Here is a 24,785-nt window from a genome sequence, read left to right as displayed (position 1 = left end):
TTACATTATATTTTACTTTTATTTTTGTATGTGATACTGTCTGTACAGTTAAAGATTTCTAAATGTATATGTTTTTTCATTGACATTATTGATTTATTGTAAATAGGTATCACTTAGAAAAGAGTAATACAACCAAAATAAATAAGAGCTTGAAACTTCAAACTTGAAGGTTCTTCAGTAATCCTGAGCAGATTTTTCTACCATTGTGTTTTGTCTGAGGAATCAGTGAAAAATCATTATTATTCTTGTGTTGCTCCTAGAGACAGATAGGGTGATGAGGGGGATTGAGTCTTCATAATTACCTTGTCTGCCCATAGAAAAAAATTAGTGACAGTTGCCTCACTGAATCACTGTATTTTAGTGCCTATCCCAGTGTTTAGATTAAGTAGTGGTGGTTAAATTAAATAAAATATTATATAAAGATGGAAGGGATGGAGAGACAGACATAGAATTTAAATAGAGCCTGCTGATATTCTCTTTAATATATAAACTTACTGACTACTTTGACAAACAAAGTAATTTGAATTGTAAGAAATGTATTTCCTTAAATGGCTTATTGATTGGAAAAAAAAAAAGTAGTCAACAGAGTATTCTAGAATTTCTTTTGACAAGAATATCTTTTTAGGTTAAAAAATGAAACATCTTCAATGTACAATGTTTTACTATATTTTAAGGATGTACTTACAAATGACTATATATGTTTGTTTTTCAGAGTTGGAGCGTTATTCAGTATATTAATGTCTTATTGATAATGGCAGAACATCCACCACTACTGGATACAACTCAGATCTTAAGTAGTGATATTTCTCTTTTGTCTACCCCTATTGTAAGTGCAGATGGAACACAACAGGTAAGAAAACTGAAATATTTATTTATGTTGAATACACATATATTTATGCAAAATTTAAAACAAATCACAATAGTGAGTTCCTGTTAATTCGTGTTTTAAATTCCCAGTTCAAAATGTTGTTCAGTTTTATAAGATGATAAACATAATGAGACTGTTTTTGAAGTCTCTTCTAAAATGTCTTGTGAATTAATGGTCAGATTTCTTTTTTTTTTTTTTTTTTTGTTGAGACGGAGTCTCGCTTTGTCGCCCAGGCTGGAGTGCAGTGGCCGGATCTCAGCTCACTGCAAGCTCCGCCTCCCGGGTTTACGCCATTCTCCTGCCTCAGCCTCCCGAGTAGCTGGGACTACAGACGCCCACCACCTCGCCCGGCTAGTTTTTTGTATTTTTTAGTAGAGACGGGGTTTCACCGTGTTAGTCAGGATGGTCTCGATCTCCTGACCTCGTGATCCGCCCGTCTCGGCCTCCCAAAGTGCTGGGATTTACAGGCTTGAGCCACCGCGCCCGGCCCCAGATTTCTTATGTGTATATTTAGTTGCCTTCAAGTTGTTTTTGTTTTCCTTTAGACAAATAGTGTGCTAGTCCCTGAGTTTAGCCTTGTACCTTAATGATTATTATAAATCATTTCAAATCGTTATGAAATTATGATTTTTGCCTACTATGTAGTAATAAAACATTGTCTTTTCCTTCCCATTCTCCTCTCCCTTCCAAAAGTAAATACACAATTCCTGAAAAGCTGATAGATTTTTTCCCCCAGCTCAGGTCTTTATTTAAAATGTTGTGGTTGCACTGATTTCACTATTCCCACAGTAATCCTAAAAGGGATAGGAATAATAAGCTTTCACAAGTACTTACTATGTGTCAGGCAATGTGCTTCATTCTCACAACTATCTTATATGGTAGGTATTTAACAGTAGGTGAGGAAACAAACACTAAGAACGTAATAAATGATAATGAGGAAGAGAAGGAACAGTTTAGGTGCCCATTATGTAATAAACATTGTGCTAAGAGCTTTATGATCTCATTTAATTCTTTCAACAATTCTATGAGGTAGGTACACCTGCCCGTATTTTGCAGCTGAAGCAAAATGAGTTTCAGAAAGGCTTAAATAACTTGTTCAGCATCATACAAAGCTTATGCTCCTGTTACTCATACTGCCTCCCTGGGAAACTTTAAAAAAAAGAAAGTCAGATGTTCTTTATAAACTTAGTATCTATAGTAGGTAATTATGATTTGCTTACAAGATGAAGGGCTATTAATTATTCTGTTCTGTGTAAACATGGCAAAAAGTGTTGTGTCCTGGTTTTAATTGTTGTACATGCTCTGATCCCAGCAATTTCATTCCACGAACTTGCTTTTCATGGTCAAATTTAAGTCTGGTAAGATTTTCTGCTCACAAAAATAGTAGATGTGGCAGGTATTCATTTACTTCATGAGGTTGTCCAAGTGCCTTCAGTTATCATTTGTTGCCTCAGGCCAGTCACTAGTTTCAAGTTGTTGATAATCTAATGTATAAAAGAATCTATTAAGCAGTTAATTACGGTACATTGATATAGTTGCTATAGTTGTATATTCTATTAAGGGGAAGACAGCAGGCTGAAATAACTCCGTGATGTCATCCCAAGACTTTTCTCTCCTTCCCCCAGAAGGAAATTTGGTTAGCAGAATTTTTTTGAAATCTTGAAGGCACCATGGCTATCATGTAACAGTAGTGGTGTAGATTGTTATAGAGAAAGGATCTGGGAATAGAAGAACCTACTAGCAAGATTTAAAGGAGCAGGTGGAGTTGGGAGGTCTAGGGACAGGTTTTTTGGTAGAGTTTAAAAACAAACAAACAGATTTCAGGAAGTGTGTAGTAAAGCCTTGAATTCTAACTAGCAGGTTGCATGTAGTTCAGTAGGGAGAGAGCTAAACACGAGTGGAAGAAAACACTGGACTGGCATGATAGATTTGGATTTGATTTTGGTTGCCGAAGACAAGTTACTTAACTTCTCTGAATATGTTTGCTTCTCTAGAAAATTGAGGTAATAATATCTTAAAGTAGTTATAGCTATGTGGGTGAAATGAGCCTGAAGGAGCTCAGTAAATGTTTGCTGAATCCTAAATAAAGCACTCAATAAATGTTTAAAAGACTGAAGAAACTTTAGATATCCCAGTCAGGATTTAAATAAATAGAGATAGTTATAATAAGCAGTGGATCAGAAAACGTGGAGATAGTTATGAAGGATGCATATGAAGTGTAAAGAGTGAACCAATGGCTATGGTAGAATGTAAGGGACTATATACAAAGTAGATAATAATTAGAGGTGGGAGGGCAATAAACTTGACAGCGGACATTTCTTTGTCTTAACACAAGAACTTATTGATATGCCAAGTTATAGCTTACCAATGGAGATATGACACAACTTAGTTGATGCCTGTTTAGCCACAGACTAAAAGACTGTTCTTGATAGATGGAAGTGTCATGCACAAGCATGATGTTAAAAATTCAAGATGACATATTTTGTCCCTTGTCTTGACTTTTCTTCAGAATATTACGCTGTATGGAATGATTTCTCTTCTACTCTTGGGATCAAATTAACTTTCTTGTAGTTGGCTATTAAGGTTATCTGTCTCCTCATTAATATTTTCTGGTTTAATACAGTAAACATATTTTCTACTGTATCATGTTACACACAGTGGGTCTTTTGGCTTATGAATTATACAAGAGGGAATCTCTCCTGACGTCACTGCTGGTGTTGCCTTTAGGGAGACTGTAATAGGCATTTATTATTCATTTTGAAAAGCAGCTTATGAACCTTTTTTGTGATTATGGAATCTGCCTCCCTTTTTCATTATTATAATAGACTTTATTTTTAGAGCAGTTTTAGGCTTATAAGAAAAATTGAGCAGACAGTACAAAGTTCTCATATACCACCTCTTCTCCAGTTTCCTCATTTGTTAATATCTTGTATTAGTGAGATATATTCGTTACAACTAAAGAACCAGTATTGATGCACTATTATTAAGTAAGGTCCATAGGGTTCACTCTTGGTGTTATACAGCGGTTCTTCAGGTCTTAACAAGTGGGTAATGTTATGTATCATTACAGTATCATACAGAATAGTTTCACTGCCCTAAAAATCCCGTGCTTCACCTTTTCATTCTTCCTTTACTCCCCCCAAATCCTTAGCAACCACTGATCTTTTTACTTTCTCTCTATAGTTTTATGTTTTTAAGAATGCAATACAGTATGTAGCCCTTTCAGACTGGCTTCTCCCACTTAGCATTATGGTGTAGATATTTTCTTTCCTTGGCTTAATAGCTCATTTCTTTTTCATTATTGAATAATACTTCATTGTATAGATGGACCAGTTGTTTATTCACTCGTCTGTTGAAGGACATCTTGGTCACTTCCAGCTTTAGGCTGTCATAAATAAATCTGCTTTAAACATTCATGTGCAGATTTTTGGGTGTACGTAAGTTTTAATTCATGTAGATAAATACCTAGGAACGTGATTGCTGGATTGTGTGGTAGGACTGTGTTTAGCTTTGTAAGAAACTATGAAGCTGTCTTCTAAGGTGGCTGTACCATTGTACATTCTTTGTTACATGATTGACTTGAGATATCTTTTCCTGATAGCAGAAGGAAAGCCTGTATGAATGTGTGTGCCCTGTTAGAATCTCCAAACCAGTTTTACAGAACATGAGCTTCAAGCACAATTGGAATGCTCAGTTCTATTCTCTATTGCCACCATCTAAAGAAAATTTCAGATGTTTTAGTTTCTTGTGTGGTTTATCAGTTTACTAATGTATCTTCTCTTAATTTCTACTTATTTACCTTCCAAAAGGATTGAATGCATTTAAAGTTTTGGTTAAGAGCTTTAAAAATTTAGCCTGCTTATTATACTTTTTTTTTTTTTGAGATGGAGTCTTGCTCTATCGCCCAGGCTGGAGTGCAGTGGCCGGAACTCAGCTCACTGCAAGCTCCACCTCCCAGGTTTACACCATTCTCCTGCTTCAGCCTCCCGAGTAGCTGGGACTACAGGCGTCCGCCACCTCGCCCGGCTAGTTTTTTGTATTTTTTAGTAGAGACAGGGTTTCACTGTGTTAGCCAGGATGGTCTCGATCTTCTGACATCGTGATCTGCCCGTCTCGGCCTCCCAAAGTGCTGGGATTACAGGCTTGAGCCATCATGCCCGACTATTATACTTTATTATACCTTCTCCATTGCATTAATTTTTAAAAATTATTTTTATAACTTCCCGTCTCATTTGTACCCATGGGATTTTAATTTACAGAAGTAACTTTTAAGAGATGGCACACAGAGGCTAATGCCATTGAAAGAAATTTTTATTACTTAAATTTCCCAAAGAAAGGGGTGTATCATGTCATACAGGCAGGGCCAAGGGATAAGCAGCACGTTTTCATCAGGAGGCAGAAGAAGGCATGAGGAGAAAGCCTGGACCAAACCTTTTGTTGGGGTTTTCACAGGAAAGGCAAGGCGAAATAAATAGTGTTGGATTGGCTAGTTTCAATAATTCTGACTATCTTTGGGCTGTAAGGGTGATTCCTGGTAGCCCGGTACCTGGCCCGGGATGATTTGGGGTAGAGTAAATATTGGCTTGGTGTGTAAAAGTTAGATAAGGTGGTTGGCACTATAGACTTGGGATTGGATGGTTTGCATATAAGAAGTATGCCCCTGGCCAAGCCTTTTGTTATCTATAAGAATTGGCTATCCCTGTGAGGGGCCATCTCTCCCGAGCAAGTGAGGCCACAGGTGCCAGAACATCAGGAATACAGAAAATAAGAAAATAGGGTTAATAGAATTGGCCCTGTGATTAATGGATGCCAATGGACAAATAAAGAATCTAAGAAAACACAGAACATGCCCTCAGCTTTTTAAAACCTGTTTTAAATTATGAAGTATAACATATATTTATAGAAAAGTACATAAAATAAGCATGAAATATAGCGTATGATTATAAGGCATAAATCTTATAACTACAAGCCAAGCTAAGAGATACAATACTGCCAATACCTTAGAAATTGCTTATGTGTTTCTTCCGCATCATAACACCCTCTCTCCTTCAAGGTTACCACTACCCTGACTTTTATGATAATTGCTTACTGACTTTTCTTTCTAGTTTTTATTTGTATACACTTCACTATACAACAATAGTGTAGTTTTGCCAATTCTTGATATTTACATAAATTAAACTATTTATTCTTTTGTGACTTGCTGATCTTATTCAATGTTGTTTTAAAGATTCCTCCTTACTGTTGTTGAAATTTGTTCTTTTTAGTTTGCTGTGTAAGATTCTATTATGTGTGAATATAACTAAATGTATTCATTTATCTGTTCTCTTCTTGATGACCATCTTGGGGGTTTCTAGTTTGGGATTATTTTGAACAATGCTTTTTTTCTTTGATTTATCAAACTGTTAGTATATATTCTGGCCACAAGTTCTTAGTTAGTCATAAGTGTAGTGAATATTCTCTCTTGTTCTCCTGTTCTAGTTGTCTTTTCACTCTCTTTGATGTCTTTTTTTTTTTTTTTTTTTTTTTTTTTTTTTTTTTTTTTTTGAGACAGGGTCTCGCTCTGTCACCCAGGCTGGAGTGCAGTGGCATGATCTCGGCTCACTGCAACCTCTGCCTCCCAGGTTCAAGCGATTCTCCCACCCAGGGCTCCCAAGTAGCTGAGATCACATGCGTGTGCCACCACGCCAGGCTAATTTTTGTATTTTTAGTAGAGATAGGGTTTTACCATCTGTTGTTGGCCAAGCTGATCTCAAACTCCTGACCTCAAGTGATCCGCCCGCCTCGGTCCTCCAGAGTGCTGGGATTACATACGTGAGCCACTGGCGGCTGGCCTCTTTGGTGTCTTCTGATGGATAGTCTTTAATTTTAATGTGGTCAGATTTACCAATTCTTTTCTTCTAGAGTTAGTGTTCTGTTTCTTCTCTCTCTACAAAAAATTTAAAATTTAGCTGAGTGCAGTAGTATATAACTATAGTCCCAGCTACTCAGGAGGCTGAAGTGGTAGAATCACTTCAGCCCAGGAGGTCGAGGCTACACCGTGCCATGATTATGCCACTGTACTGGCGGGGGCAACAGAGCAAGACCTTGTCTCAAAAAAAATGTTTAAGGTATTTGTGAACAGGAATTCCCTGTACTGAGGCAATGAAACTATTTCTAAAAATATATTCTAAAAACTATACTTTTGCCTTGAACTTTTTATTCTAAAGTCCACTAGAGTTGATTTTTGTGAACTGTATCAAGCATAGGTCCAATTTGACTATTTTTCCATATATGTGTATACTCAATTATTTCAGCACTGTTTATTGAAAATACTGTTTTCCTGTTGCTCCACAATGGTACTTTTGTCATGTATCTATGATACATTGTTACAGAGATGATCACATATCTCACATATTTGTAGGGTTATATATGGATTTTTAATTCTCTTTCATTGATCTGTTTTATTATCTCTGTGCCAAGAATACGCCAAGTCTTCGTATCTGGTAAGCAAGCCATCCCTCCTTATTCTTTGAGAAGGTCTTGGTATTCTTGAGCCTTTATATTTACATATAAATTTTAGAATTAGCTTATCAGTACACACATACATGCGCACACACACACGCAACACCTGCTGAGTTTGATTTAGATTACCTTGAATCTGTAGATTGATTGAGGGAAGAATTGGCATCTTTACAATATTGAATTTTCCAGTTGTTGAAGCTGGTGTATTCATCCATTTATTTAGGTTTTTAATGTCACAATGAAGTTTTATAGTTTTTCCCATAAAGGTCTTTAATATCTTTTGTTAAATTTATTCCTGGGCACTTGAGTTTTTATATGCTATTATAAATTTTGTGTGTGTGTGTGTGTGTATCATTTTCTGTTCCCGGTGAGTTAGAAGTACAGTTTATTTTTCTATATTGCTTCAATGTCCAGCAACCTCGCTATACTCTTACTCATTTTGAGACTTGTTCTTAGTCTCAAAGAGAGTATTTTCAGCATATTATTAAGCATGATGTTTATTATACATTTTTATACATATTCTTTATAAGATCTAAAAGGGTAAGCCAGGTGCAGCGGCTGACACCAGTAATCCCAGCATTTTATGAGGCTGGGGCGGGCAGATTGCTTAAACATAGCAGTTGGAGACCAGCCTGTGCAACATAGTAAGACTTCATTTGTACTAAAAATAAAATTAGCCAGGTGTGGTGGCACACACCTGTAGGACCAGCTACTCAGGAGGCTGAGATGGGAGGATCACTTGAACCTGGGAGGTTGAGTCCGCAGTAAGCTGTGATTATGCCACCGTGCTCCAGTCTGGGCAACAGAGTGAGACCCAGTCTCGTATTTTCTACATTTCTAAGATAATGATATATTTTTCCTTCAAATTTTGATGTCATAATTTACATTAATTTTTGAATGTTTAACTGATACTGTATTTCTGGTTAAACCTAACTTCATTGTGATACATTGTTCTTTTAATGTATTGCTGGATTGGGGTATGCCAATATTTTTTCTTGAATTTTATTTTTAGTCTGTGTTCATGAGTGAGATTGTGCTGTAATGGGCTTTTCCCTAATATACTGAGTTGGTGTCAAAGATGTGCTAACTTCATGAACTAAACTGTGGAGTTTACCCTTTTGTTTCTTATTCTTTGGTTAAATTTGTATTTGTTTTCAATTGTTTCTTTCTTATTTGGTATAACTTGTTCAGTGAAATCTTCTGAGCCTAAGTTTCTTTGACTGAAGTATAGAAATGAAGAAGCACATCAGATGCACACTATGAATACTTCATCTTAAGTTTGGAAGTACATTTTTGTAATACTGAGGTAATCTCTGTATATTTGTTACATAAGTGGTATTAAAATGATTAAGAAAAAATGAGGCCGGGCGCGGTGGCTCAAGCCTGTAATCCCAGCACTTTGGGAGGCCGAGGCGGGCAGATCACGAGGTCAGGAGATCGAGACCATCCTGGCTAACATGGTGAAACCCCCTCTCTACTAAAAAATACAAAAAAAAAAAAAAAAAAAAAACTAGCTGGGCGAGGTAGCTGGCGCCTGTAGTCCCAGCTACTCAGGAGACTGAGGCAGGACAATGGCGTGAACCCGGGAGGCGGAGCTTGCAGTAAGCTGAGATCCGGCCACTGCACTCCCGCCCGGGCCACAGAGCGAGACTCCGTCTCAAAAAAAAAAAAAAAAAAAGAAAAGAAAAAATGTTTTTAAATAAATTTAATAAGAACTATTTAAGCACTTATGATCAGGCATTTGATGCATTTAAAATAAAATTTATTGATGTTATTAATGCACAATAAAATGTTTAAGGAGAGTGAAGCTAGGGAAAGAAAATATTGTAATAACAGAAAAAAAACGTGAATTAAGGTCATATTAATGATACACGATTTAAGAAATATTAAGGAGGTAAAATTGGTGAACAAGTCATAGAACAAAACTAAGAGAGAGGATAAAAATTTCCCCAGGCTTTTCTTTGAAAATGTGAATGGATAGCAAGACCATGTACTAAGTTAAGTCTTATCAGTCAGAAAAGGCAAGATTATTTTATGGTAACAAATAGCCTCTTAATCTCCGTAGTTTACCAAAAGGTTTATTGCTCATATAGCATGTCCTTCACAGGTTTGCTGTGGCTGTGAGCCACATAATCTTCACCTGAGACCCAGCCCTTATGTAGAATGTTGCTGGTATCCTGGTGAACTACATGCTGATCTCCATTCCATTTTATTGACCAACACAGGGCACATGGCCAAACTTGCCATCAGTGCTGGGGGGTTATAATAGCAGCTACTGTTTGAGCCCTTACCATGTGTTCAGACACTGTGGCAAGTCATGCATTATTTCATTTAATCTACATGACAATTCTTAGAAGTAGCTTTAATATTTCCGTTTCATAGAAACTAAGAATCAGAAAGGTGTTAACTTGTTACTAGGTTAAGTAACATAGCTTCTGAAAGGCAAAAACCAGGATTCAAAGCTAAGTCTTTAAAATTCCTGGTCTTTTATCATGGTCTTAATCACTGTAAAAACAGTAAATTAATGGATTAAATTTCAGGAAAAAGATCTGATTTGAACCAGAGACACAGAAATTATCAAAATAGTTGGGATAGTGAAACCATAGGAATTAATGAGTTTTTTCATACTGAGGGAATTTCCATTTGATATGGTAAAAAAAAGAGAGTCATTTCTGATATAACACCCTAGTGAGTAGGCCTATGTAAGTGGTATTAAAATGATTAATATATACTGCCAAAATGAAAGTAGGTTTATATAATACTACACCTTAACTTGAACACACTAGAGCTTTTCAAAGCCCCCATATGAACATCTTATTCCGCAGCTTTTCCTTTCCAAGTTTTTGGTTAGCTTCTTGTTTTCCCGATTGTTATTGTCACCATAAGCCAACTGTGATGTTAAACCAACTGCCACTGATTGTTTTAGACATGCTTCCCAGGGGGAAAGCTATTTGCAGTAAGGGAGCTCTGAGTTAGGACAAATCAAGACAAGCCTTGGGACTGACTGGGTGTTTTCAGGGAACTGCCAGACAGGTCAAATATGACAGTTCTTTTGGAGATGAGATTTGTATGGTGTTCCAAACCATTCTGTCCCTTCCAGTGGCTGCTAGCCTGCTGGCTTTTACTGCTGCTGTGATTCTGAGACTTTTCCAAGGCTTCTGTGAAGCTAGGTAGACGGAGTAGGAAATAAAGCAAAATAAAATGACATAAAGCTCACTGCCCATATCAGGATCTAGCTGTTTTCCCTGAACATACTGTTGCAAGCCTTTGGTTAATTTCTAGAGTTCTGAAAAAAGTTAGTTTTGACAATTTACGCCTGTGTTCTTACTGCTGTTATGAAGGAATGGATTTTTGGAGGTTAACACTGTGTCATTCCTAATGATGTCATCCAAAATGGAGTTTTTATGGAATAAAAATGCTGTTTGATCAGTGTAGGACTAATTCTCTATGTAATATAGCGTTTTTCTAGTTTCATTTTATATTTTTATATTGGTATCTAAACTTTGGAAAACAGTGTTTATTATTTACCAACAAGTACAATGAATCAGTTAATTCATCACATGACTGTATGTATAGAATAAAACTATGTTCAAAGCCTGCTGGGTGAACAATTGTAAAAAAAAGGTATTTTTTTTTTCATCTGACTCAGATCCTTACTTCAGAAATTTGCAATGAATTTCACAGGTCAACAAGTTTCCTTACTTGAGGGCCCTCATCATTTTGGTTGATACATGTTAAGCTTTCATGCATAGCAGGCTCTTTGTTGGACCCTTGATCGAGAATTGTCTCAAAGACATTCAGAGCATTTTGTCCAGCGGAAACTAAAGACAAACCAGAAAAAGCAGAGTGGGGTAGGGGAGTAAAGGTGCTTTCCCCTTTTTACACTGCCTAAAACAAACCTAAAAGCAAAGCTCTACATGTTTGTTTCTGAGATTAGTTTTTACATAATGTTACTTTGGATTAAACTTTATCTTCATGGAAGTTGTGTTTGGTTTAAATGGAAATAAGAAGGGAAACTTTAACTAATAACCAAAAATCAAATATAAAAACTTTAAAAAGTGATCACATTTTTAAGTTCAAAAAGTTATAAATTTGTAAATATTTGCATTTAATAATCTGATCACTTACACACTGTAACCTAATAGTCATCTGTAGTTGGGATAGTGAAACATAACCAAGTAAATATAAAAGATAGTATAAATGTATTTAAACAATTTTTTTCTGTCTGATTTAAAAGTAATTTGCAGAAAGCAATACTTATACACTGTTGGTTGGCTTATAAGGTATAAAAATGTAATTAGTGTTATAGCACAGAGGATGGGAGAGGGAACTGAGGTTAGAGGAGCACTGTTTTTTACATACAATTAGAATTAATTGGATCAACATTGTTACGAGTTAAGAGGTTAGTTATAATCGCCAGGGCATCTACTAAGAAAATAAAAGAGTGTAACAAAAGAAACAACAGGAGAATTAAAATAGAACATCAGAATATATTTAACATTATAAAAAGGCAAAAATGGAGGAATTGAGGAACAAAAAAGATATCATACATAAAACAGAGCAAAATAGCAAACTGATAAGGCAAATCCTACCTTATCATTAAGTACATCGCATCTAAATGGATCAAACATGACAGTGAAAAGACAGTTATTGACAGAATGGATGAAAATTCAGGCGCAATGGCTCACACCTGTAATCCCAGCACTTTGGAAGGCCAAGATTGGTGGATCACCTGAGGTCAGGAGTTTGAGACCAGCCTGGCTAACATGGCAAAACCCTGTGTCTACTAAAAATAACAAAAATCGCCAGGTGTGGTGTCACCCATCTGCAGTCCCAGCTACCCAAGAGGCTGAGGCAGGAGAATCGCTTGAACCCGGGAGGCAGAGGTTGCAGCTAGCCAAGATTGTGCCACTGCACTCTAGCCTGGGCAACAGAGTGAGACCCTGTCTTAAAAAATTCATGATTTAACTATGTGCACTCTGTAAGAGACACTCTTTTTATTTTTTAAGAGACAGGGTCTTGCTCTATTACCGGGCTGAAGTGCAGTGGTGCCATCGTAGCCCTGAGCTCAAGTGATTCTCCTGCCTCAGCCTCCTAAGTAGCTGGGACTCCAGATGCATCCAGCTACACCCAGCTAATTTTTTAATTTCTTGTAGAAACTGAGTCTCACTTGTTGCCCAGGCTGGTCTCAAACTCCTGACTTCAAGTGATCCTCCAACCTCATCTTTCCAAAGTGCTAGATTACAGACATGAGCCACACAATGCCCAGCCCAGGACACTCTTCAAATCAAAGACACAAATAGGTTGAAATGTAAAAGATAGAGTAAGACAACTTGTAACCCAAAGAGAAATGAAATGACTATACTAGTAATTGACTTTAAGTCAGAAAAGTTACCAGAGACAAAGAAGGATGTTTTATAATGATAAAAGGGTCAATCTGCCTCTAACAATCAGGCCCCCAAATATCTGAAATAATGATTGACAGAATTGATGGGAGAAATAGACAATTGAACAATAATAGTTGGAGCCTTCAATAGGTAGAATATTAACAAGGAAATGGAAAGTATGAACGACACTGTAAACCTAATAGTCATCTGTAGAACATTCCACCCAACAACAGCAGCGTGTATAATATTTTCAGGTATACATGGATCATTGTCCATTATAGGGTATATACTAGGTCATAAAACTAGCAAGCCTCAATAGGAAGAATTTTTTTTGAGACAAGGTTTCTCTTTCACCCGGGCTGGAGTGCAGTGACATAATCATGGCCCACTGCAGCCTTGGCCTCCTGGGCTCAAGTGGTCCTCCCACCTTAACCTCCCAAACAGCTAGGACCACAGATGTGTTCCACCGTGCCAGGCTAAATTTTTTTTTTTTTTAGTAGAGATGGGATCTCCCTATGTTGCCCAGGCTTCAGTAAATTTAAAGAGATAGAAATAATACAAAGTATTTTCTTCAAACACAATGAAATGAAATTAGAAATCAATAACACAGAGAAATTTGGGAAAATAACAACTATGTATAAATTAAAGAGTATATTTCTACAAAGCCAGTAGGCCAAAGAATAAATCACAAAGGAAATTAGAAAATACTTTGGTATGAATGCAAACAATGATACAACATACTAAAATTCATGGCATACTGCTAAAGTAATGGTTAAACGAATACGTATACCCTTAAAAGCCCATGTTTAAAAAGAAAGCTCTCAAATCAGTTATCTAACCTTTTACTCTAAAAAGCTGTAAAAAGAAGAAAAAACTAAACCCAGAGCTAGCAGAAGAAAATAGTAAACCTTAGAGTAGAAATAAATGAAATAGAGAACAGAAAAATATAGAAAATCAAAAATAGCAGAAGTTGGCTCTTTGAAAAGATCAACAATATTGCCAGCCCTTTTAAGTAGACAAATCAAGAAAGAAAGAAGTGTTGGTGGTGTAGTGGTGAGCATAGCTGCTTTCCAAGAAAAAAAAAAGACACAAATGACTGAAATCAAGAAAGATAAAGAATGAGAGAGTAGACATTAATACAGATCTTACAGAAATGAAAGGATTATTAATGAATACTATGAACAGTTGCTTGCCAACAAATAATCTAAGCAAAGTAGACAAATATCTAGAAAGACACAAAACAACCAAAACTGAGTCAAGAAAAAATACAAAACCCCAATAGATGGTTAGCAAGTAAAGAGATTAAATTTGTACCACAAAGAAAAACTGTCCCTAAAGTAAAGCCCAGACTCAGATGGCTTTTTTGGTGAATTCCACTAAATGTTTAAGGGAGAATTAACACTAAATCTAAAACTAAACCAGAGACATCACAAGAAAACTACAGACCAATATCCCTTATGAATATAGATATAAAATCCTCAACAAAGTACTAGCAAATCAAGTCCATCAACATACACAATTCTATTTTACTTCATCATGTACATCAACAAAGTGGGGTTTATAGTAGGAATGTTGAAGTTGGTTCAACATACATAAAACTGTCATTGTAATATACCACATGGTCATCTCAGTAGACTCAATAGAAACATTTGACAAAATTCAACACTTATGATAAAAACACTCAATATACAAGCGATAGAAAGGAACTTCCTCAACCTTATAAAAGGCATCTGCAAAAACACCCATAATTAACATTGTATGGAATGGTGAAAAACTGTATGCTTTTCCTCTAAGATAAGAAACAAGATATGGATGTCCTGCTCTCACCACTTCTGTTCAACGTTGTACTGGAAGTCCTAGCCTGGGCAAATAAGTAACTAAAGGACTTAAAGGCCTCCAGGTTGGAAAAGGAATAAAACTCTATTCAAAGAGAACATGATCTTGTAAAAAGAAAATCTTAAAGAATCCACTAAAAAACTATTGGAACTAATAAACAAGTTCAGCAAAGTTGTGGGATATAGGTTCAATATAGAACAATAAATTGTATTTCTATATACTAGCAATGAACAATCTGAAAATGAAATTAAGAAAACTTTTCCATTTATAACAGCATAAAAAAGAATAAAATACTTAAGAATAAGTTTAGTGAAAGAAGTATAAGATGTATACACCGAAAACCATAAAACTCACTGAAAGAAGTTAAGGAAAACTTAAACAAGTGGAAAGACATCTCATGATCCTAGATCAGAAGACTTAATATTGTTAAGGTGAAATACTGCCAAATTATACATATCCAATACGTTGCCTACCAAATTCCCAGCTTACTTCTTTGCAGATATTAACAAGTTGAGCCTAAAATGCATGTGGAAATGCAAGAAACACAGAATAGGCAAAACAATTTTGAAAAAGAACACAGTGGGAGAATTCAGTATTTCTCCATTTTAAAACTTACTGCAGGCCGGGTTGGGTGGCTCATGCCCGTAATCTCAGCACTTTGGGAGGCTGAAGTGGGCAGATCACTTGAGGTCAGAAGTTCGAGACCAGCCTGGGCGAGATGGTGAAACTCCATCTCTACTAAAAATACAAAAATTAGCGTGGTGGTATGCACCTGTAATTCCAGCTACTCAGGAGGCTGAGGCAGGAGAATCGATTGAACCCGGGAAGCAGAGGTTTCAATGAGCCAAGATCTCACAACTGCATGATCAGCCTGAGCAACGGATTGAGACTCCATCTCAAATAAATAAATAAAACTTGTTGCAAAGCTATAGTAATAAGACAGTGCGGTACTGGCCTAAGAATGGACCGCTGGAATAGAATGAGTGTCCTGAAATAAACTCTTTACTTTTATGTTCAATTGGTTTTTGACAAAGGTGCCTAGATGATTCATCTGGGAAATAATAGTCTTTTCAAGAAATGGTGCTGGAACAACTGGATATCCACATGTAAAAGTATGAAATAGGACCTATACTTCATACCATCTACAAAACTAAAAAATCAATTAAAATCCTAAAATAAGAGCTAAATTTTAAGACTGTTAGAATAAAAAGTCATAAATCTCCATGATCTTGAATTATGGAATGATTTCCTAGATAAAAAACTAAAAAGCACAAGAAAGATTAGAAAAATGAGATACAGTGTACTTCATCAAAATCGAATAATTTTGTGTTATAAGTTTTGTGTTACTATCAGGAAACAAAAAAAAATCCACAAAATTGGAGGAAAAAAATCTATAAAATTGGAGAAAATACCTGCAAACTATCTGATAAGGGGCTTGTATTCAGAATGTGTGAAGAACTCTTACTTCTTCTAAAGAGACAACCTAATAAAAAGATGGGCAAAGGATATGAAAAGTCATTTCTTCAAAGAAGTTATGTACATGCACAGTAAGCATATGAAAGATTCACAACATCATCAGTCATCAGGGAAATGCAAATCAAAACCGCAATGAGGTACTGCTTCACACCCATTGTAATGGCTAGAATTAAAAAGATAAAAACAAGTGTTAGCAAGTATATAGAAAAATTGGAACCCTCATACAGCTGGTGGGAGTGTAAACTGGTAAATGTTCTTTGGAAAATAGCCTGGCAGTTCCTAAGACAGTTAAACTTAGTGTTACACTATGACCCAGTAATTTCACTCATAGGTATATACCCAAGAGAACCAAAAACGTATGTCCATGTAAAAAATTGAACATTATTTATAACAGCCAAAAAGTCGAAACAATCCAAATGTCCATCAACAGAGAAATGGATAAACGAAATGTGGTATATCAGTAAAATGGAATATTATTTGGCTGTAAACTGGAATGAAGTACTTTAGTATATACCACCACCTGGATGAACCTCAAAAGCATTATGCTAAGTGAAAGAAGCCAGTCTTAAAAGTCTGCAGAAGTTTCTTTTTGAGGTGATGAGAATGTTCTAAAATTTACTGTGGTAGTGGTTGTACAATTATTTGTGTATACTAAAAACCATGAAATTATAACGCTTTACAGGGTAAATTTTATCGTATATAGATTATACCAATAAAAATATTTTTAAAGCCTATTTGCATTTTAAATATGTTTCTTTTTTTTTTTTTTTTTTTTTTTTTTTTTTTTTTTTGAGACGGAGTCTCGCTCTGTCGCCCGGGCTGGAGTGCAGTGGCCGGATCTCAGCTCATTGCAAGCTCCGCCTCCCGGGTTCACGCCATTCTCCTGCCTCAGCCTCTCGAGTAGCTGGGACTACAGGCGCCCGCCACCTTGCCCGGCTAGTTTTTTTGTATTTTTTTAGTAGAGACGGGGTTTCACCATGTTAGCCAGGATAGTCTCGATCTCCTGACCTCGTGATCCGCCCGTCTCGGCCTCCCAAAGTGCTGGGATTACAGGCTTGAGCCACCGCGCCCGGCTAAATATATGTTTCTATAATTTAAATGTGATTGTTAACAATCCAGAAATAAGTTATTATAAGACTAAGTATTATCAATCTTTCTTTGATAAATGGGTTAAATTTGTGGAGTCAGTTTTAGAATTAAAGCATCAATAGGTTATTTCTAGGTGTATGGGGTTTGTACACTGATGCTTGTTTCTTTTATATGTACATATATAAACTGCAAATATACTGACATATTCCAAGATCAAAAACAAAATAACTAAAAATGTGACTTTAAAATAAAATATATTTGTAATCAGCATACTCTTAAATTCTAACTTGTTAACTGACATTGGATAATCTAGAAGCAGATACTACTGCAGTTCTTTGTTGATTTGGTTGCTATGGTGACTGGATATAGTCACTTACAATAGTAAGCCTACTGTACATTGGATAATTTGATAGAAAATGAGGTTTGAGGTAGGTATTGATGACTGTACTGGTAATCAGTTGTACGTTTATCATCCTTTCTCTACATATATTTTCACTGGGTAAGTATAAAATGACATAAGATGCCACCAGAATAGAGTTTGTAAAGGGTGACTTGTTAGATGAAGGACAATATGAGGTCCAACTTGCCAGTGAAAATTACCTTAGTATTCAGTGAATTGAAACAAATTGGAATAGATTTCTGGAGAAGAAGCTGTTGAATCTTACAGCAGCTGTTGGTACCTGTGGAAGCAGCAGTTGAATGAAAAAAATCAGAGAATGTAACCAACAGTAAGTCAAGTGGGTTTTAGAAGTGGCTTTAGTAGATAAGCAAGTTTATGATATAATACTTCAGCCATATTTTATAGTTTATATTAAATCTTTTGTATTTGTTGGTCAAGGAGTAAGATCATATTACTGTTTTTTAATGTAGGCGCTGATTAATAGAGTATAAGAGCTACAGATTTAGCAGTTTTAGGGTAAACTTAAAACTATTAACCTTTTACCACAGAATAATTTTATTAAATCAATAGTTATAGATTGATTTTGAAAAAATTCTGTGATTTAAATGAAAAAAATTGTAAAAATCACTTTGTAGTTAAAACTGTCAGGACACTAATACTTTAAATATGTAAATTATTTATAAATTAAGTTATTTTAGCTTATAGATTACATTTATTGCTAAAATAATTATAGCATATTACCATGAAGTTAAAATTTGTGGAGTCTTTAAAACGCTGTTTTTCTAGTATATTTAGAATTTTTACAATTTGAGTATAGAATTTCAGAGTTTATGAATTTATTGAGAATGATCAGTCCAGCTGCACTCCTTGTGAAATTATAAATGTGGAAATTTTTAGAAGCTGTCTTACGAAGAAAGCTATTACAGACTGCTGTAAGACACCTGAAACATAACTTTTACAGACACTGATTATTCACCTTTGAAGAATGTTCTAAGTAATTATATTTTAGTTAATTTGTTAATGTGGTTGAAATGACTGTTTCATACAGGTGCACACACTTGCCATTTGGGTAATTTGTTGCAGAGTTCGAAATAACTTAACAGTATTTGTTACCCATATAACTTTCATCACAAAACTTCTGAAAGTTAGAATTACTTCAATAAGTTATTTTGACGTGATCCTATTATGTTGTGAGATACTAATTGTTTTAATTCTAAATTGCATTATGAAAACCTGTGTTTTTGAGTTTTAATGAGCATAATGAATTGCTTTTGATATATTGATGCAGTTTATGTAAGAAAACTTATTCTTCTGTGAAGAGACTATCAGCATTTAAGAGAAAACTTACTTTATTACGACAAGGCAGAAATTTTATTAAACAAATAAGTTAGTTTATGTTCAAATGCAGGCAGTTTATACTGGAAGCGTTACATGTTAAGGGGGTACATGTTATTGCTCAAATATAAGCTATGTGAACAGTGAATTCATATTTTAAACTCAATCCTAAAATGAACAAAGTAAATGAGTGCGAAAGTGCTTTGTTAACAATAAAGTAAAACACAACTTTAAGCTGTGATACTGTAATTATCCCCTTCGGTAATCTTGATACCCTGGACTTATTTTGAATATCAGTTTTTAAAGAGTGGTAGAATGGTTAAAAAACATGCAAACCCAAATGACACCTGAAAATTGGAATTGATGCTGATATTCTAATTACTGTAAAATCTTTGTATTTTTTTCTTTAAAATAATTTTAAGTGGAAACATTTTAAGTCTGACTTTTTAATAGAACTGGCTTTAGAAAGAAAGATTTATTGCCAACCCACACATGTATATATGTTCAATGAGATACATGGCACCCATGTGCAGGTAATGACACTTTTTAGTAGGATTTGTAAGAGAATGAAGAACAGATCTACTTACAAGCCATTCTGAAATAAATGAGAACACAAATCCTTAGTTGCATATGTATACACTGTATGTACATATATGCAGACATTGTCTGTAAATGTGTATATATGGGATAATACCTCATTATATTTTAAGAATCTCCTGTATGTCAGGCAGTATGTTGACATACAGAATATACAGAATTTCCCTTTGTAGAAAAGTCACTAAAGTTTACAGTTAAATTAAAAGCTGCACACCTATTAAGTTATAGAGTAGAATTTGAATGTAGAATAGTCTAACTCAAAATTGATTTATCTTTTCTGTCAAAATGACTTTATTTCTGTGGAAACAAGTATGAAGACAAATGAGCCTAAACAGGAAAAAAATATTTTCTAATTACCACATATTATACCCTATATACTGTTTATTATTGTAATTGGCTGTAACTGTCTCCCTTACTGATTCATCCTTGTATCCCCAGCTCTTCAAAGAGTGCCTAACATATAGTAGTTGCCCATTAATTGTTTGCCAGATAAATGAATTAAATGGGCAATTGGTTGACTCTTCTCAGTTGTTTGTCTGTATGCTGGTATCAAGCATATATTCTTACTTAGGTTGAGTTATTATCCATCATGGAACTAAAAATCCAAATTCAAATTCATTAGTTTGATAATATTCTTATCTTTTATTTGCAAATCTTAATTTCTATTTTGACGTCAGCTGAAATACGTTATATAAGCCTGTCAGTCTACAGATTGACAAGATCTAGCCAAGTATAGATAAAGCTTAATTCAAAGTTCATGTGATCAAGTTAATTTAATAGCACTTTAATGTATAAATAATTTAGACATATTTGTGAATTGACAGGATGTTCAAATGAAATGAATTTTCTAGCTTAACTTCTCAGGAAACTCAGATAATTAGTTCAAGTTTAGACATAGTGAGATGGAGGTACCTGCAGTTTATCAAGGTGAATAAATCCAGAAAGTAGTTGAAAATGGAATTTTAAAGCTCAGGGCATCCTGAGGTACATTGTCTAATACAGTAGCCATTAACCACATGTGGCTATTTAAACTACTAGAGTTAAATAAAATTGCAAATTCAGTTTCTCATCCCTACTAGTCACATTTCAAGTGCTCAATAGCCACATACAACTAGAGGCTATTATATCAGACAGCACAAATGCTATAGGACATTTCTGTCATCACAGAAAGTTCTGTCAGACAGCACTGGTGTTGAAGCTGGAGGAAAGGATTTAGGAGTCATTTGGAGATGGACAGTAGTTAATTCAGCAAACAATTATTCAGCCTATGTTTTTGTAAATGTACTGTAGTCTGTGTAACTACAAAAACAGATTGAGGTCTAAATGTACCACTTTAGTCTCTGTAAATGTAAAAATAGATTGAAGTCTTATGAAAGGCTTGTGTTGTAGTGGACGTGACATCTTGTAAACAACTAAATACGATTTAGTGCTAAGTGTCATAATAGAAGGATGTACAGAGTGCTTTGAACCTTAGAATGGGAATAATATAACTTTGCTTTAGGATGTCAGAATCTTGAAGGATGAGTAGAGTTTTCTGAAGAAGAAATTCTATGTTCACAGTCATAGTGGTTGAGAAGCCCTGTTTAGGAAAATATTAGCAGAAATCAAGTCCGAACTAATTGTCATGCCAAATAATAGTAAGTCAGTCACAGACCAGAAAATGAAGGTGAAGCTATTGACCATTAGAACACTACATTGAAAGGAGTAGAATAGATGGATATCTGGAAAGCTAAAGGATCAGCATAGGAAAATATGAAAAGTAAGGAGTATGCAGATCCTGGACCAGTTCAGGATAACTCTCATAAGCATTGTGTTCTAGGTATGTTCTCTTTCATGTGTGTCCACTTGGCTAGGCTAGAGGCAAGTCCTTAAATTGAAAGATCTATATTGATAAAAAATAATAATACCAAGAGCTACTCATACAGCACTTACAATAACAGCTAATACGTGCATAGATAGTGCTTATTATATGCCAGTCACTGTCCTATGCACTTATTATATGTTAACTCATTTAATCATCACAAGAACCCCATGAATGCTGAAGTAATTTGAAGACTTTTAACCATGGGTTGGAGGAATGAATGGTTTGGCTTAGCTAACTATTGCTAAATGTATGTTATTAACTATCATTCAAGGATACAAGGCACAGAGGATTTTCTCCTTTACTATTGCTATCAACCACAGCAAACATAAAGGAACAGTTGGATAAGGAGGAAATAGAAGAATTAGGCATTCCAAATGTTTATGTGCTTTCTGTAACTTGGGGGTTGTTATACGCAGAATTGTCATGTTCCCCCTCACCCCCTGCCACAACCCAAAATTGGTGTGTCGAAGTCCTCACCTTCAGTATCTTCAGTACCTCAGAATGTAACTGTATTTGGAGACAGAGTGAAAGGGGAGAGTTCCCTGGCCCCACCCCGCTCGCAGGACATGCAACAGAGGTGTGCCTCTCTGTTCAGCCACTGAGAGCTCCAATCCCTTATGGGAGCGGGAGCTTGCAGATGGGCAGGTGCAGGAGCCAGAGCAAGCATGTTGGGCTCTGGCCCCACGGTAGTGTCTATGGGTGGGTGTCTGCGACTCCCAAAGCCCAAGTGGGTGTGCTACGGTGCACTCTTTTAGCTTTGCCGTCCACAGATGGCTTAGGTGCCTTCTTGGCACCCAGGTTCTTGTGCGGAGTCCAGGAAGAATAAGGACTTGAAGAGTGAATGTGGGGGCTTTATTGAGTGGTGGAAGTGGCTCTCAGCAGGATGGATGGGGAGGTGGAAGGGCACCGAGAGGGAAGATTATCTTCCCCTGGGGTTTGGCCGTCCAGCGGCCAAACTCTCTTCTCTGATTGTCCCCACTGAATTCTTGGTGTTCAGGTGCTCCTCCTCTGCCACGCTGTTGTGCTGTTTGTCTGCTCATCTCCTTCTGGAGCCTGGGGTTTGGGATTTATATGGGTACAGGATAAGGGGGTACGGTGGGTCAAAAGACAACTTTCTGGGCATGAAAGCAGGAATGCCTGTTCTCACTTAGGGCCACAGGTATCCAGGCTTGAGGGTGGGGCCTTTGCCAAGGAACTGCCCTCTTTTGCCCATTATTTCCCTGTCTCCTGTCCATATCATTTTCCCCCTCTAAAGAGAAGGTGAGCCCCAATCCAATATGGCTGGCTTCCTTATAAGAACAGGAAATTAGGACATAGACACATACAGAGGGAAGACACAGGGAGAAGATGCCATCTACACGTCATGGAGAAAGACTGCAGAAGAAAACAATCTTGCCAACACCTTGCTCTGAGACTTCTAGCCCTCAAAATTGTGAGAAAATAAATTTCTGTGGTTCTTTTTTATGGCAAACCTAGCAAATTAATACAGTAGCCCAGATAACTTTTTTGTAAATATTGGAAACATGAATATATGTTTTTGAATTCTGGATTGATTTTCTTACTGTATCTACTAAATCCTTCACCAAGTTTTAGAAATGGAGATGTGAAGTGTTTACGTTGTTGTTCTCAGACCTAACAATGTTTGTGAAGAATGCAAATCATACTGGTTTTGGGATGAGGCGAGAAAGTTAACTTATGTCTATAAAACTGATACCATTCATAAACATTTTTCTTTTAATTTTTTTTCTGTAATTTGGTCTTGTAGATTTTTTCCGCAAAAATATAGGTGAACAAGAAGTTGGGGGAAAATATAGATTCTTCACCCACCAGAGAGAGGGACCTGAATATATATACAGTATTTTGAAAAAGTCCCAGGATGATTCTAAGACATCATCCTTTCCATCTGGTGCACATCTTCTCATCTGATAGATTTTGGTGGTGCTGTGGGTCAGATGTAAGGTTGTTATTTTTCTTATTCTCTTTTGTATGTAAGAAACTTAGACTGACAGAAATTAAGCAAAATTGAAGTAGGGGACCAAGGAATTGTGTATTACCATTGGAATGTAAAATAATATTTTTCAAAGTTAGTAAGGTATAATTTATGCATAGGTGTAATCTTTTCTATAATACCAGTCTTTGAATAATACCAATAATTTTCTGTTAATTTGTTTTTTAAAAATCTGAATTGTACTAAATGATACCTCAGACATCACTTAACTCTAACTTTTCCCAAGCTGTATGCTCTGTTTGTTTGGAGGTTCCTATCAGGCTTGTTTGTCTCTGGTATCCATGCTCTCTTGTCCTTCCTCACTCCAGAGATATCTTTTACTGCTGTCCTGCTTTTTTGAAACTTAGTTTTCTCCCTCAAGTAAATAATTTTATATATGAACCTCTTAAATCTTATCTATCCTCTTCTGTAACTTCTCCAAGCCATTGTATCTTTTTTATTGTTTATTAAGAACTGTAGTGAGCATTAAATTTTAATCATATTTTTTCTATATTTTTGTAGTCTTAACTAACATATATACTGGGCATATTTATAACTTTAGTCAGTGACATTTTCATTATCATACTTTCTCTGGTTTTTTTGTTTTGTTTTGTTTTTTATTTTTTATTTCTTATTTTTTTTCCTGAGATGGAGTTTCACTCTTTTTGCCCAGGCTGGAGTGCAATGGCACAATCTTGGCTCACTGCAACCTTTGCCTCCCGGATTCAAGTGATCCTCCTGCTTCAGCTTCCCGTGTAGCTGGGATTACAGGCATGCACCACCACACCCTGCTAATTTTGTAATTTTAGTAAAGACAGGGTTTCATCATGTTGGCCAGGCTGGTCTTGAACTCCTGACCTCAGGTGATTTGCCCACCTCAGCCTCCCAAAGTACTGGGATTACAGGCGTGAGCCACCGTGTTGGCCCTGTTATTTTTTAATGTAACAGTTTTGTGTACATATTTCCATATATCATCATAGGACACTTGTAAGAATAACTTAAAAGTCTACATGACCTGGCAGTTATTTGCAGTCATGATAAATTCTTTTCTGCCCTTTGGTAGTAGCCACCTTACCAAAAACATGTTTTAAGCATATGTTTATCTGTTATTCAAGAAGTAATGTAATTATTAGTAGTACTGAATAATTAAATTCAGGAAACACTAAAAATGCTCACTAATTGTATACATCTCTGTTTAAGATGCTTAAAGTTGGACTGTTGGCATATATTCAGACAATAACTTTTATCAATTGCCTACTCACCCATTATTGACACTAATACTCAACCCAGACATTAGAAGTTCCCACCATTTGCACTTACCGATGGCAAAGGAGAACTCCTAGGTGTCACACCAGTAGAGCAGGGTCTTAAAAGTGCCAACAAATCTGTTGCTAGAAATGAAAGAAGTGAAAGAAACTGAAGAGAGAAACATATTGCAGAATTTT

The 24,785-nt window shown here is 35.9% G+C and overlaps 1 protein-coding gene across 2 annotated transcripts in view; it reads left to right on the top strand.

Moving 5' to 3' along the window:
- The window catches only part of FNDC3A (fibronectin type III domain containing 3A), a 221,055-nt gene that overhangs the window by 29,204 nt on the left and 167,066 nt on the right, over positions 1 to 24,785 (top strand). For both annotated transcript variants that reach the window (XM_010363846.2, XM_010363844.2), the window contains exon 2: positions 713 to 850. In XM_010363846.2, coding sequence (XP_010362148.1) covers positions 752 to 850 — 99 coding nt within the window. In that variant the 5' untranslated portion in view covers positions 713 to 751. The remainder of the gene's footprint in view (positions 1 to 712; positions 851 to 24,785) is intronic.

Source organism: Rhinopithecus roxellana, chromosome 18 (assembly GCF_007565055.1).
Source record: "Rhinopithecus roxellana isolate Shanxi Qingling chromosome 18, ASM756505v1, whole genome shotgun sequence".
Classification (NCBI taxonomy): domain Eukaryota; kingdom Metazoa; phylum Chordata; class Mammalia; order Primates; family Cercopithecidae; genus Rhinopithecus; species Rhinopithecus roxellana.
This window is presented reverse-complemented; position numbering and strand designations above follow the sequence as displayed.